At 37.3% G+C, this 14746-nt stretch overlaps 1 protein-coding gene across 2 annotated transcripts in view; it reads right to left on the bottom strand.

The window, feature by feature from the left end:
• Positions 1-14746, bottom strand: part of GLS (glutaminase) — a 72634-nt gene that overhangs the window by 20146 nt on the left and 37742 nt on the right. The window contains exons 13-15 of one of the 2 annotated variants that reach the window (XM_075511349.1): positions 13930-14061; positions 12096-12188; positions 10891-11258 (exon numbers count right to left, since the gene is read on the bottom strand). In XM_075511349.1, coding sequence (XP_075367464.1) covers positions 11112-11258; positions 12096-12188; positions 13930-14061 — 372 coding nt within the window. In that variant the 3' untranslated portion in view covers positions 10891-11111. Of the gene's footprint in view, positions 1-10890; positions 11259-12095; positions 12189-13929; positions 14062-14746 lie in introns of those variants that run through there. The other variant, XM_075511347.1, reaches the window with a different exon arrangement.

Genomic DNA, 14746 nt, shown 5'->3' with positions numbered 1-14746 from the left:
TAATTAAACCAAATATATACATTGACTATTTCTCTTGACACCAGGAAAAAGAAAAATATCATAACCCCCCTTCCTTCACCCTAAGAACAACCGTCAATCTCCTTTACTGGATAATGTATAGGCTAAAGTCGCAAAGGCAAAAGGGCATCCTTCCTGGAGGGGAAGGCTGAGCAGAGATGGTTTCTCCCCCCCCCCCCCCCCCCCATCTACTGGTTTCAAATGGATTTTTACCATTCGCATTTCCTTCAGATTCAAACCTTTTAGAGATAGGTCAAAAAGTCTAAAGTACTACAGTATGCCTACCTGAAATTGCAAATAATTAGAATATCGATATTGCATTTTACAGTAAGCTGCTTTTCTTTGCCCATCTCTGCCCAAAGTCCTTTTTTCATCAGAATACTTTAAAATAATCTAGGTATTTAAAAGCATCCAAAAATGATACTTGCTACAAGCTAGCGCAATACCATAACTGTCCATCTTTTCTGCTCTTTTACCATACTATTTTGCATAAAATTTTAAAAGCCTAACAAGGACACAGGAAGCAGTAATTGGGAGCAGAAGGTCACCTTTTCTTCCCATCGTATTTGGAGCTACAAAAGACAGACTAAACCAGAATTCACCTCTTCCAATACCAACCTCTTGCTCATAAGTTGACCATCAAGTGGACACACAGTTCTGGATAGAGTCTGTCTCACTGGTATTGCTCAAAACACCACCCCTCTACCCGTGAAAAGGCTAATTTATCTTAAATACTAACAGGCAAGGGGTGCAAGCTCTTCAAGGAGCCAAAAAAAATATCCTTTAGCCCACATGGAGAAAAAGCAAGAGTCATAGATAGGACTGAGTTCAATTCTACAACTAATTCAGCCACCACATGCTCAGAGATTATTATATTTAATTCTCCTAATTTTAAAATGCTAAATGAGATTTAGTATCTTGTAAATTAAATTTAAAATACTACATATTTCCAGTATAGTTCGTGAATCCATGAGTAATAGTCTACTCCAGACTACGTTTTGTTTTGCTCAAGTGCCTGAAAGACAGTAACAACGGCACTGACCGAACTGTCCTTGAAGATGGCAAGCTATGGAAGCAGAGACCTTGCTTCACGACAACAAACACTGTGGACTTCTTAACAATTCTTCTGGTTATTGATTAATTCCAAAGTATTAGTAAACTGATTCACTTTAAATTACAGATAAGACTATTTAATTGAAATGAATTGAGAGTCAAATAATGAAACAAAATGTTTACTAGATTAAGTGAAACATCTACTTACCTTCAGTAACTGAGATTCTTTCAGGAAGACCATGCCCACCTATTGCACTCCTGAGATGTGTAAACCCCACGGGGTGAGCCGAGGCTGTTTTGGCCAGCCATGTTTCTCAACTCCCACACTCCCACCACTGCCTCCCCCAGTGGAGGCAGAGGAATCAATCCTTCACCAGTACTGACTCCAGAACTTGAGCTCCAGAGGTAGAGTGGGTCACACAAACCACACTTTAGTTGAATCCCCGCATACAAGCCCCTCCCCCCAAACCAGGGCATTCAAACTCATTTTTATCTGGAAAGGAGCACACAGCATCACAGTAATGTACGGGGTGCATGGCTGGGGCAGCTTCTCCTTTCCTGTACCATCAGGAGGGGCAGGAGGGACTCAACACGATGGTGGGAAAAGCTGGGGGAGGAGCACTGCGTGACTGGTTGTGTCGTTCCCCTTCTAGCAGAGAAAACCACCATGCAGATGAACTGGTTCAAGGGGTACACCGAAAAAAGAACGCACAAATCAGAGCTCAAGATTCAGAGCCATTGACTCCATCAGTATTAGATTACAAGACCCCAGGAAAAGAGACTTCTCTAGCTGGAAGACCATTCCTGCAATAAGGCCTCAAGATTCCCTTACACACAACTATGGTACGCAATATTAAGAACAGGTACTAGGATGGACACAGCCAATATTGCTCTGTCATAGACACCCCTGAACAACTCATAGATGATCCTAAATTTTTCAACACAGAAGGCCTTTAGTAACTAATGCTGAAGCTTCACCAGGGCTTAGATGATGATGTAGTGACCAGAGAGCTCCCCTCCCCACGCACAGGCATGCTTGGACAATAGACAAGTCAGGTGGAAGAGTAGCTAATCTCAAGTGCTACTCACAATTACTTACAGGTATCTTACCTTTGCTTCATACCCATGACCTTTGTTTTGGGGATGCGTACGTTGATTTGAAAAGGTAAGAATACTGGGAAGAGGAGAGAAACTTGAGTACCAAAACTGCCTTGACTAGATTACAATAAGCATGGCCATGGCTTGGTTCCACCTGCTGTTTCTGACTTCTTCTGATATCAATGAATTAAGACACTTTTTACTTTTGGAGACAACAGAATTAAGCGTATCACTGACAAAACTCCCAAGATACCAAGTAAAAATTTAATCATCTTTCACTAGATTTAAGACCTAAAGTTGGCTGATTCCACATACTTTTTAAAAGAAAAAAAACAAACAACTTTCATGGACATTCATAAACTCATAAATTGTGTCAGCAAGCAAAATTTTTGAAGACCTAATAAGGAAAAGCAAGATAGAATTACTATAGTGAATCAGGCAGTTCGTTCCAGAGAACCTTGACTTCACAAGAAGGAGTAACAGAAAAATCCGGCCTCACTCCTGTTCTGATGACAAAAGATGTTACTGCTGTGTTGTTTGCATGAACAATATGACAAAGGAACAGCAGGTAGTCAAATTATGTCAACAAAAAGTTTGCTAGATCAAGTGAAACATTTAAGGCATAAAGATGCATAAAGACTTTCACCCTTCAAGTCAGAAGATGAAGACCTGGCAGATATTCAGTTTTAGGTGGTATGCATTTGCCATCAGTATTCTGGATGGAAATACTTGAATCTTGCTGCCATGTCCAAAGTATAAAAGTTATGTGGAAAAAAATTAATGACCCTCTCAAAGGCTTTAACCTACTCTGCTGTCAAAGTTTTTCAGCATTTCTTATCAGCAATGAAATAATGTTTTGTAAGTAAATTATGATGACTGGAAGTTCCGAAATGGTAAAATAATAATTCTTGCAGAAAACTATTACAGGAATCTTAGGGCCGTCATCATCTCATGATACGGACTTTAGTAGTTGCTGTTCAGTCCTTTCATAGCCTAACCCCTGCAAACACTTCTGCAACAAAGCAAATACAGAATATATACAGAAGTCTTAACAAGGGGAATAACAAGTCTTAACAAGTCTTAACACTGACCAGTTGACTCTGGATGCAGGAAAAAACACAAGAGCCTTTGAAGTAGTGGATACAGACATTACTAACACTGCAAGATTTGGGACCAAAGGACTGGGATCAACGACAGCCACACGAATAAAGCAGAATGCTGATGGGTGCTTTAGTGACGCTAGCTGTGTTAAGCAGACAGGACAAAAGAACGTCTGCCTTTTCAAGGACCTATTGACTACAACTGATATCCACACAATCGAGTAGAGTAATGCTCCCGCTTTCCGGACTGTAGGTACTTCACCATTTATGGATGACAGTTTACTCTTTACTACAGGACTCTGAGCTGGAGTTATTCACAAAATAAAGGAGGATGTTCTCAAAAGGTATTTACTGAAACTTTACAAGCAAGAGGCTGACTACACCCTACAGGCTGAAAGCAGAATAGAGGAAACCTTACCAGAAATTTGCACTCTACTCTTGTTGGGAGGATTGTTTCTAAACTATTAGGAAAAAGTTTCTAGAAACCTTCTTCTAATTTTTCGACTATTTATTCAGTACCTGCTTTTCCTGCATTGGCAATATTTATTAGCTTTAACAGATCTTCCACCTCCATGGTTTTATCTCCAAACCCTGGGACAGTCATATTATTCCCCAACAGCCTTTGGTATATGGGGCAAAACATACTCAGCTGTTTTAACCTGCTTCTCCATGTCCTCAATCATAATTCTTAATCCTTTTCTGCAACGGCATGAGTGGGTGGTGGTTTTGGGTTTCTGTTTGGTTTTTTGGTTGTTGTTTTGGGTTTTTTGTTTGTTTTGGGGGTTTGGTGTTTTTTTTTTTTTTTTTTTTTTTTTTAAATCACATTTGATAAGAACAGTTTATTCTCAGACCGAGATTACATTTTAGTTAGTTATCCTGAAACAATTACAGGTTGGAGAAGTTTAAAAGACTAGTCCTTTAAAAGAAGTGTGAAATGCACTTACCATACAGAAAGCCAAAACTACACATATAACCAAAACCAGGTCTACCAGTCCAACAAAATTGATTTTGAATGAGTAATTCCTGAGCAAACAATAAAGTTGCCTGCCTCAAGGAAAAAGCTGGACTAGTGAATGACATCAACAGGAAGCAAGCAACGTTATCTCTTCCTATCACTCCACTCGTGTTCTCAGTTCATTGTTTTGATAATAAGCGCTCTGATCACAAGGGGTCCTAATAGGAACCTGCTGTCCCTCAGCAAATAATATACTTCCATGTTTGCATTTAGCCTGTTACTCTTTAGTAGAAAAATAAAGGGAATATAGCCTTTTCAAATCCTTAAATCACTTTATTTTCAATGATATAATGAAAGGAAAATATTTAGGATCCAGTAGGAAAATAGAGCAGGAGGGGAAAATGTTAATTATTGCTGACCAAAAGCCATTTTTAACTACGCCCGCTTCTAGGATTCCCTAAAGGCCAGATTCTCACGTGACGGTAGGCTCATCATGCACAGTGAAAAGACAGGAGTCACCATCACAAGCTGCAGAAAGGGAAAATTTCAACTGGAGGTTAGGAAAAAATTCTTCACAATGGAAGTGGTAAAACACCAGGATGGGTTACCCTGTGAGGTTACAGAAACCCCATCCTTGGAGTTTTTCAACACTTGACTGGCAAAGTCCCTGAGCAACATGATCTAACTGATGTTAGATCCTGCTTTGAGCAGAGGCTGGACTAGATGATCTTCAGAGATCCCTTCCAAGCTCTAAGACCTTATGGTTTCATTCTTAGGTTGCTTATGGTCACTAGAATCTCCTGCACTTCATACAAATGGGTTATGACGGTTGCACCCAGTAAGAAAAAACTGACCTGAGTTAAGAAAAGATACAGCAAGAAGATAAATTCCCAATTTATGGTGTGCACAAGAATACTTCAAATTCTGTATACCAGCTGTTTGGCAACCCAAGTGAAAAGCCTACTTAACAATAGGACTTAGTTATTAAAGAACCTTCCAAAGAAAATAACATGTATTTGTTGACTGTGTTAGCAAAACAACTACTTCAAATTTCCAGAATATTTGACAATGTACAATTCAAGCAACTTCACTGAAAAATCATGATGCCAAACATATTAACGGAAGTGCAAATACGGGGGGGGGGGGGGGGGGGCAGACTTCATTCCAACTCTGCCTAAATAATGAAATTAGTGCACACTGATCTCTAACAGGAGAAGCAACTGCCCATAATTCACAAAATAATAGTGCTTTTGTGAGCACTGAGAAGATCGGCTGTAACTGATCAGATAAAGGCATCAGAGGAAATCTGGAAGATGATATGCAGCAGACAGCTTTTGCCTTCTGCAAGCATAACTGGTATCAGGAAAGCATGCGGACGACGCTACAGAAGGCCCCAGCTATGTGCCAGCTAGGTCAAAATCAGAGCAGAGCAGCAGCCAGAACAGGAAGCGTCACCTTAGAACAGATATGCTCCCCCGCATGCCCGCTGCATAAATGAAATATATGCAAGTACAGCTGGCTGGAACATTTTTGAGGGTAGAAAAGCATTCTAAAATTCTTTCCTTTTCCCCTTGTCCTTCCTTCAACCCTGTTTCCTCATCAGCCTTAGTGCTGAGGTGCCAGTGTCTATTATTCTCCCAACGTGTAAATACACTTTTCACTTTTTAAAAATCTGCATGGCCCAGTTAACTCTGACACCCTTACTATATAGATCATGCATCCATGTCAGCTTCATTACCTAAATTAGATTGTTTAAACTACTTAAACCGATGCAAAAAAAAAAAAAAAAAACCAAACAACCAAACAAAAAAAACCAACCAACTTGCCACCACCACACTCCTGCCAGCCTAGACTCTATCGTAGGGCTTTATTTAGTTAAACTGCAGCTGCAGATGTAACCGTTACGTAAGGCCTGCTACGCACAGAAGAAATGCACGTGCATGTTCAGAAGCAACTGAACTATGTGCAGGCCTGTGCCACTGAAGCCTTGCAAAAACTTTTAAATGCTAAGTGCTCAAGTGATATGCAAAAGCCTGCATAAAGCAGTATTAGAAGCCAATAATAAAATTAACTTCTACTTGCATGAAAAGCAAAAGGAAACGGGACATTTCTATTTTGCACACAATATTCTCTAGAAGGAGAAAATGGTGACTTGGAAGCCACACGATTCAAAGTAGGTAGTTTAATAATTTAGACTGCAACAAACTATTCAACATACCAGGACATAAATTCCTGAAAGAAAATGGGGCTGTGCATGACCCATCCTTTAAAAGCGTGTCATTACGCACACTACTTAGTCAGGTGTTTTCTAGAGATGACAAGAAGTGTGGAACAGACAAGATACTAGCATGTTGAAAAAAATAATTATGTTTTCGTTAGATTGCTACCTGATTTAAAGCCTCTTGCCATCCCTGCAACTACTCTAGGCATTTGTGACATTCAAATTCCTCGAAGAGACTCTGCACTAAAGGCAACTTATTAGGCGTATTTAGTCATCACAATAAGAACTCCACTGAAAAAAGTCTACTCTTCTTTCACTGGAATAACTGCTTCTGAAGTCCCACCAGAAAACTACAGAAGTATTTAAACAAAATTTAAAAAAATAAAATAATAAAAGCCTACAAACAATGTTTAGGATACTAAAACATTATATATAAATTATGAAGCTCATAATGAACTACTTTGCTCACAGCTAACTACTGTGCATCAATGACATGTATGTATCAAGACCAAGAGAAATAAGAACAATGAAAAAACAACATGCTCTATCCCCCCTCCCGCCCACCCTCTTCTGACTCCGTTGCCTTTTTATTCATCTACCCACCCGCTGGTCTTTTGACACAAATGCGCAATGAAAATGAAAATATAAAAGCCAAAATAATTCTACAGTAAAATCACCTGTGGTTCTCTCTTTGTATCTACTACTCTCCTACCTTTCCTCGTCTCTGTGACTTTTAGAGAATAAACTCTTTTGATACGTGATACTTTATGTACAATGAACATACAGCTAATTTTAAAAACATAATACAAGTAACTGGAGTTTATGCATCAATCTACAGAAAAGCTAAATTAATAATTATGGCCATCCTCAGTATGGACATGTCTCTAGTGACAAAATCTTGCCTTGGAATCATCACATTATAAATACATCTACTATTTAGTATCTCAAATTTTCAAGGAAAAAAAAGTAAGCCTGTGACACAGGGCAAGTGCTTTGCCAGGAACCCAGATTCAGCTAAGCATTGTTCAGACCCCACTGCTGCTACGACAAGGATGCGGGTTTTGGACCACCTTCCTTGCTATGCGTGATTTACTACAAGCTATATTTTTCACTTCATAATGCTCAGGATCAACAGTTACTACCCTGGCACTGGTACCATTAACCACATATTTTCCAAGTGGCTGAATTAGTATCTTCAAAACCGCACAAACACACAGTGATGTTAATATCCTACTGCGCCATGACATTTTTATTAGAAAAGTCACGGTGAGAAAGTTTTGCTACTTTGATTTTTGGTTTCAACTTTCTAAGATAACAGTTCAAAGAGAAAAATAATTACATTATTGTACAAAATGTTTAAGAAACCTTAGAAAGGTTTTCAATGACTGCTTTAACTAAATCTGCTTATTCCACCTACTTTTCCAGAACTTTATCTTTTTTAGAATGGAGTGCTCACTATCTCACTTCAGCCTCAAAAACGTGTTTGAACAAATCTGTTCTCCATTGAGAGAAAAAAATACAATAAAAATCAGCTTAAAATAAATTTATTAAACAATACAAAAATAAGCATGCTGGAAATCGAGATACATAAATAACATACAATGCAAATGAAAAATGGAAAACGAGACAGGTAACTTAACAACTGAGCCAAAAAGTACAACACAAATGCCAAAATAAAATTTTAAAAAGCATTTACATTTCTAATGAAATGTTAATGATGCTGACAAAGAAAAACAAACAAACAGCTAAAATGCTTGAATATCAAGAATTGCCATTACTGTAGCACAGGTGAACACTAAAACCGTTGCAGACTTCAAACATTCAATGACTAGCCTCTATCACCGCACTCTTTCAGACCCGCTCACCAAACACAATGCAGGCATGGGTAAGTCGTCATGGCAGACCGAACTATGGTCCCAGCTACCTGTGTACCCTGCCATGAACAAGAGCCATCTGCAGACGTGGCAGGCCAGAACAAGAAACTGTGAGTGAGTTACAAAATACTCGGTCCAAAGGAGTCTCCCGCTGAGCCCTCCTAACTAGAGGCTGGCCTAAATTCTGAGGCAGGCTTCAAAAGCATATATTACAGAACTGTAATATATATCTAAAGGAGAGACTGTGTAAGCTGTACCCTAAATATTCTTATTATGCGTATTAAAGATCTAGTAGTTTCCTTAATTTTATATTTTCCATGCAGGACTTGCCTCTACCACAAGTTTTGTATGCAACTGACAAACAGAAATACGGTAAGATTTTTATTTCCAAGTTGAAACCCAGATGGAACAATTTTCCATCTTCAACCACATTTTTAGAATTAGCTTCAAATAGTACTAAAAATCAGGAAATAATGTGTGTAGAATTAGATCGAGCAAATCCTGCATCATACATTTTCCTTTTTAAATTAAATCAGTAATTTAACCAGCAATATGTCATCATGTAAATACTTTTCATTAGCAGCACAGACACATTATGTTCCCTCTTGCAATTGGGGGTATTTCAGGTGAAGACAGGCAGTTTTGCAGGGTCTGAATACTTGTTATGTCTCTGTAACTACTAATTTACTGTAAAATCCTCAAACAGGTGAGACTTTTTTTTATAATTCAAGGCTTTGCCTTTACTTATTTTACTTTATTTTCAAGATAAGCACTGACAAACCTAACCTTATCCTCAGTGATAAGATTATAAAACAGCTACTATTCAGCAATTTATCACTGACATTTATTACTGACATGTGCACCACACATTTACCTCTTCATCCCAGTAGGACTTGAAATTCACTGAAAATTGATGTTCTGCATTGTTTTGCTTAAACGTTTTAATCCTAGGCTTCAAAGACAGGAAGCCCATCCTTTTACAATACACTGCTAGATGAAGATTATTCAGGGTTTAGTCAGAGCTTATTGCAAATGTTTATGCAAAACTAACAATAGCTAAACAGAGTAACTAAGAACAGCTTGCTTTCTCAGAGAACATCAGCTTTGCTTTATGCATCGTCCTGAATTCACAAACATCCAGATGGGTCAAAAAAGGGGCAGGAAAAACCTAACTCTCCCCTTATGCAAAACTCAGATGAATGCACTGTGGAGTTTTAGATAAACTAAAAAGGGAGAGGGACTGGGGGAGGGGGCAGGGAGAAGGGGTAGAGGTGTTACTAAGGGATTATCTGGCATCGTCCCTTAAAATAGTCAACGAGCTAACACCATTTATCACTACTTGGACAAGTTTTCAACAGTTTTATAAACAGGATTTTGCATAATGTGTACAGGGGGTGGGATATATCAAATTATCCACAAGCTTTTAAAGGGGAAAGCTTTATAAAAATAATTTTATAAGATTTTTAGCATCATTAAGAATCTAATAGCTACAAGTGTCAAGAATCTAGCAAGTCTGTGCCCTCTGTCCAGCATTGCCTAGTGAGCCTCTTCAAAGCTTACATAAACCATTTCAAGATACACTCTACTCAAGATACTCAAAATTATCATATTATGCAGATGAACAGATGCAGTTGCCTGTAGAAGAATGCAAGTCCTGTTTCTTAGCAAGCTGACAGAGGTGCTAACTCACTATCATTTTAAAAAGTAGTAATTAATCATAACTTTTTAAAAATTTGCTCATGTGTAAGTAAATGAAACCTCTGATCTTATATATGAACAAGCACACACATTAGCAGTTGAAAAATAAGTTAGTTGTAAACAGCTTTAGTAATATCTACCTATCTGCTTTGCTCTGAATGTATTTCCTGCTCACTACTTGGTTGGCTACCACGCTCAAACCAAGATAGCTGACATTCCTTTCTAGGGTGGAGCACAGCTTTATTAGTAAGGCAGACTTCTGAGTCACAACTACCAGCTGGCAGTACAAGCTGCTAGCAAGACACTCAAAACAGTTTGGTAAGAAATCTTTCTGCTGCATTAGTTAACTTGCAAACAGGCAGGTTTTTCCCCCCTTCTCCCAGTCCTCCCCAGCCATTTTTGCTCTTTTTATTTAAACGTTAGCATTACTAATTATTAAAGGTCTGATTAAAAAAACAAAACAAAACAAAACCACAAAACACCAAAAACAAAAATCTTCACTAGCATGGTATATCCAAAGGATCCATTTCTGTTCAAAGAAATTTGAAAGCTCATATTAAAAAAAAAAAAGAGGATACAGTAATAACATGACTCAGAACCTATCTCCACTTAATATACAATTATTTAGGGATTCATGAATTTGCTGTATTTTGATGACACTATTTTACTTTATATTTTAATTATAATTCTTTTATCTGTACATGCTGACCCTGACCAGAGGACACATCTTAAGTTCTTGCTTAGCGCTAAAGTTAATTTACTTAAAATTCTCAGATATAAACAAAAATAAACAGATATACACAAAAGTGGTATATCTTTGAAAACATTCAGATTTACCTTTTTTTTTTTTTTTTTTTTTTTTAAGTAAATGTGTTTTAAGTAACTACCAAAGTCAGTTAACAGTTTTGGGTTTTGTTGTGTGCTTCCCCCCCACCCCTTGAACTTCGACAGTCTTTTTGGTATAGCATACAGAATTTACACAAAAAGTATATATAAATGAAACACCAGGCAAACAATATTCAAATCAAAGTGAAATCTAGAGATGCTTGAGGGTTTTTAAAATGAAGAATTTAATGAAGCTAGAGCCCATTTGTTTAGTTTTGCTCTCCCCGACCTTCCATTCTATACACTACGGTTCTGGAGATGTCCTCGTTTGATTCAGGTGACACTTTTTTCCATACTGTTTCTTTTAAAGCAAGTTCTTGCTGGAGATTCTCATAGTCCATTGGTCCAAAGGAATGCTAGTTGTTCAAGCAACATACATTATTTATTAGTGTATTTGAAGGAAAAAAATCCATACTTGCAGTCAATGCTAACAGACTCATGTTTTTCACCTCTTCACATAAACTGTTATTTTCTCTTTTCTAGTTATTAAAAATTCAAGTTCCAAACTGGGTATTTTTTTAGATGTATACATGCAAATAGAAGCACTTCAAAAATCATTCTACTGTGTCTCTTCCTATTGAAATCTTCATGCCTTAGTTAAAACATCAATGGTAATAAAAGCAAAGAGGTTTTCCTTATCTCAAGCACCCTCACACTTTTATCTTTTGTACATGTAGCTGGAGCGGATTCAGTTCATTCCCAGAGATGCTTATACCGCTTCCTTAGTAACAGGCACTTGTCTACAGCACTAACACCTGAATTCACTGCCTGTGCAACTCTCAGCAAGTCATGTGGCCTCAGACATATCGCTGTGAAAAAATGCTAAACATAACGTCTCATGCACTGCAGCACAGAACAGAAAGGCTAAGCCCACCAGCTGGTCCAATCTTTATTAAAGGCAACCAGTACAGTAAAACTCCTTGCAACTTCTATCAGACGCCATATACTTACTCTAGCAAGGGAGGTGACTGCATGAAATGGAGTTACAAATCTAATATGAAATGCTGCTATACAAAACCCTGTGATAGCGTGGTCCACCCAGGCAAGTGTCCACTAATAATGTGAACTAACTAGTTTATCTGAAAGCTTTGATGCAATACATGTCATTGAGCAGTTTTGCATTTAGAGAAGAACTTTCCGTATTTCTTCTGATGTCTACAAGCAATACTCACTAAACACACATATTAACTTACCCGCTGATCACCACCTTCTCTGCGAGGATCAAGCTTTTTTGCAAAGTGTCTCAAATTATCGTAGTTATGGAAATTGCACAAAGAAACCAGATCCTGCAAATATTTAGTGAACATACATTATTATTTGCATATGATAGTCAAATGCATATGAGATTATTATAATACTACCACTTAAGTTTTACATCGTATCCTAGTAACTTAAACGAGAAGCTTATTTATTAAATCAATATCATTGTCTGTAAGGCCCTTTGAACATAATACAATGATGAGATTAAGTTCTAGTAACACCTTTAAACTCCTTTTTAAAGAAGTACAAAACAACTAGCAATTTGCAAAATATCTATCTTAATATATTTCTACTCCAGCTGTACAAAACACTTCAGGAACAGGAAGAATACTCTGGGCTAGTCTAGTACATAAGACTTCAATCAAAAGGATGAAACAAGAAAATGTGTGACGTAATGGATTTTAATTCAGTTTGAATTACAACATGAAAGATTATAATTACAGAACTTTGCTATGTTGTATTTTTAAAAGTGAATGCTACATTCATGTTACTTGTATGCCATGATCACCTATCAGCTTTTAGATCTCATTATAACACAGAATAAATGCAGTAAATCCTTCACCTACCTATTGTTGTATGATTTTATATTTAAATTATCAAGTACAAGACTATGTCACATGAAACTTTAAAGTACTTAAACTAGAATTAGTAACTTCTTAGTACTCTTAATTTGCAGCTGTACAGATGTTAGATAAATAGAAGTATGAAAAGTTTTAACTGCTGCTCATCCACATGAGCTAAACCCTTGCATACTGTAAATCCCATGCTGTTTGTCAATAAGCTAAGTGAAGACTAGTCATACAAGTGTTCACCCTAGGAACTGAAGTCCATCCAAACTAGTATAACTACAGCTTAACTGTCATAACTACTCAAAAAAAAAAAGGGGGGGGGCAGAGCCTAGTTATGCCTTCAACCTCCAAAGCATTACCAATAATCTTACATTTCCTATGGGGCTTTAGATAGCCTACTATTCTCTTTTTTGAGACACTACCCCCCCCCCCCCCCTTTTGTAATTACTTAATCACTATCACAAGGTGGTTTTAGGGAGAAAATAAAAAAGGAAGACAACAAGACAACATTTTTTTACATTCTCCTCTCCCACAAAACGTGTTTATTAATCATTACAAAGTACCCTACAAAATCTCTCCTGCTTCTAATGCTGCCATCAACAGACTGTCCACAGCCCTTTTAAAAGCAAGAGACTAAGCTAGAAGAGCTCGCCCAGAAACTGGGTCTGATCTATGAAAACATGTTTTATGTCAGATTGTTTACAAAAATAGGTTTAAAAAATGCATCAGAACAGCAATATTTCATTATAATCTTTTTCTCTTATTGTAATGAAACAAGAGTTGCATTTCCAATGTTTTGGAAATTGTTTACTTTATGACTGGAGAAGAAAAGAAGTCTATAAATAGAGCTCTACAGCTTCTAATGCAGTATACAAGAGACCAGCTCTTTCATTACTTCATGAACGGTTCCTTTTCAAAGCTTTTCCACAATAAATTTCTCCAGTGTTTCTGGCACCATATTTTCTCAGTACTCACTGAATTAAAGTGTTATTTATTACTAAAATGCTAATGTCTTTTCTTGGACTTTCACCCTTGGATCAGATGAAACTTGCTATGTATGGAAGAGTAATGAATCACTATTTAATTCACTTAGATCTCAGCTATACTAACTGAAGGTCAGTAAACATCAGCTGCAAAAGGAAAAAAAAAAAAAACCAAAACCCAAAAAAAAACCCCCACTAAAGGCAATGCTGCTTACATGACAGAAGTGAATTCCTTTAACACTGTTGCCCATCTTGTCCAAAGGAGGGGACCAGCACATCAAGCCCATGACATTAGGAACAACCAGAAGAATCCCACCAGCAACTCCAGATTTTGCAGGAAGACCAACCTATAGAATAATTAGAAAATTACTGTCCTCTGCAAACATTCTTCACTGTTGTAACACAATGCATTAGCATTTTACTGAAGATTATTATGCAACATTTATAAAGTGTAGATCTGGAAAGCATTTTAAGCTGGGGAAGCATTATTACTTATCTCTTTCTAGATAGACAATAACCTGAAGCACAATTCCTGGCAATCAGAGGTATGCGATCATAAAGTTATTTGCTCTCAGTAAAACAGAGAGTGAACAATACAGTGAAAAAGATAATTCAAATGTATTATAAAAAAAGCAATTATGACTACGCAGTAGTACACGAGTGTATCTGTCATGAACAGTTTGCAATAAGGCAGTAGTACAAAGCTACATACCTAAAAAAACCTTGACTGGAAAAGGTAAAAAAAAACAAAACCCAAAACCCAAGAAAACAGAAGAATCTGTCCATAAAGTCATCCAATAACCTACTTATTGACAATCTGGATAAAGGTATTGCTTTTTGCCAACAGGAACTAACATGTCACATATCCCCATAGCTCTGTAAGCAATAACTTTTAGGTCACACAAAGCATCATAAATCAATTTTACATGTATGCAATGAGGAAAAACTAAAAACGCTCAAGACAAGATGCTGAAAACACAACTAAGATGCAGCACATCTTGAAATGCTTACATATAAGAAACATAGTGCTGG

Source organism: Mycteria americana, chromosome 9 (genome assembly GCF_035582795.1).
Source record: "Mycteria americana isolate JAX WOST 10 ecotype Jacksonville Zoo and Gardens chromosome 9, USCA_MyAme_1.0, whole genome shotgun sequence".
Lineage (NCBI taxonomy): Eukaryota > Metazoa > Chordata > Aves > Ciconiiformes > Ciconiidae > Mycteria > Mycteria americana.
The sequence above is the reverse complement of the archived record's forward strand: the minus strand, read 5'-3'. Positions and strand labels throughout refer to the sequence as shown.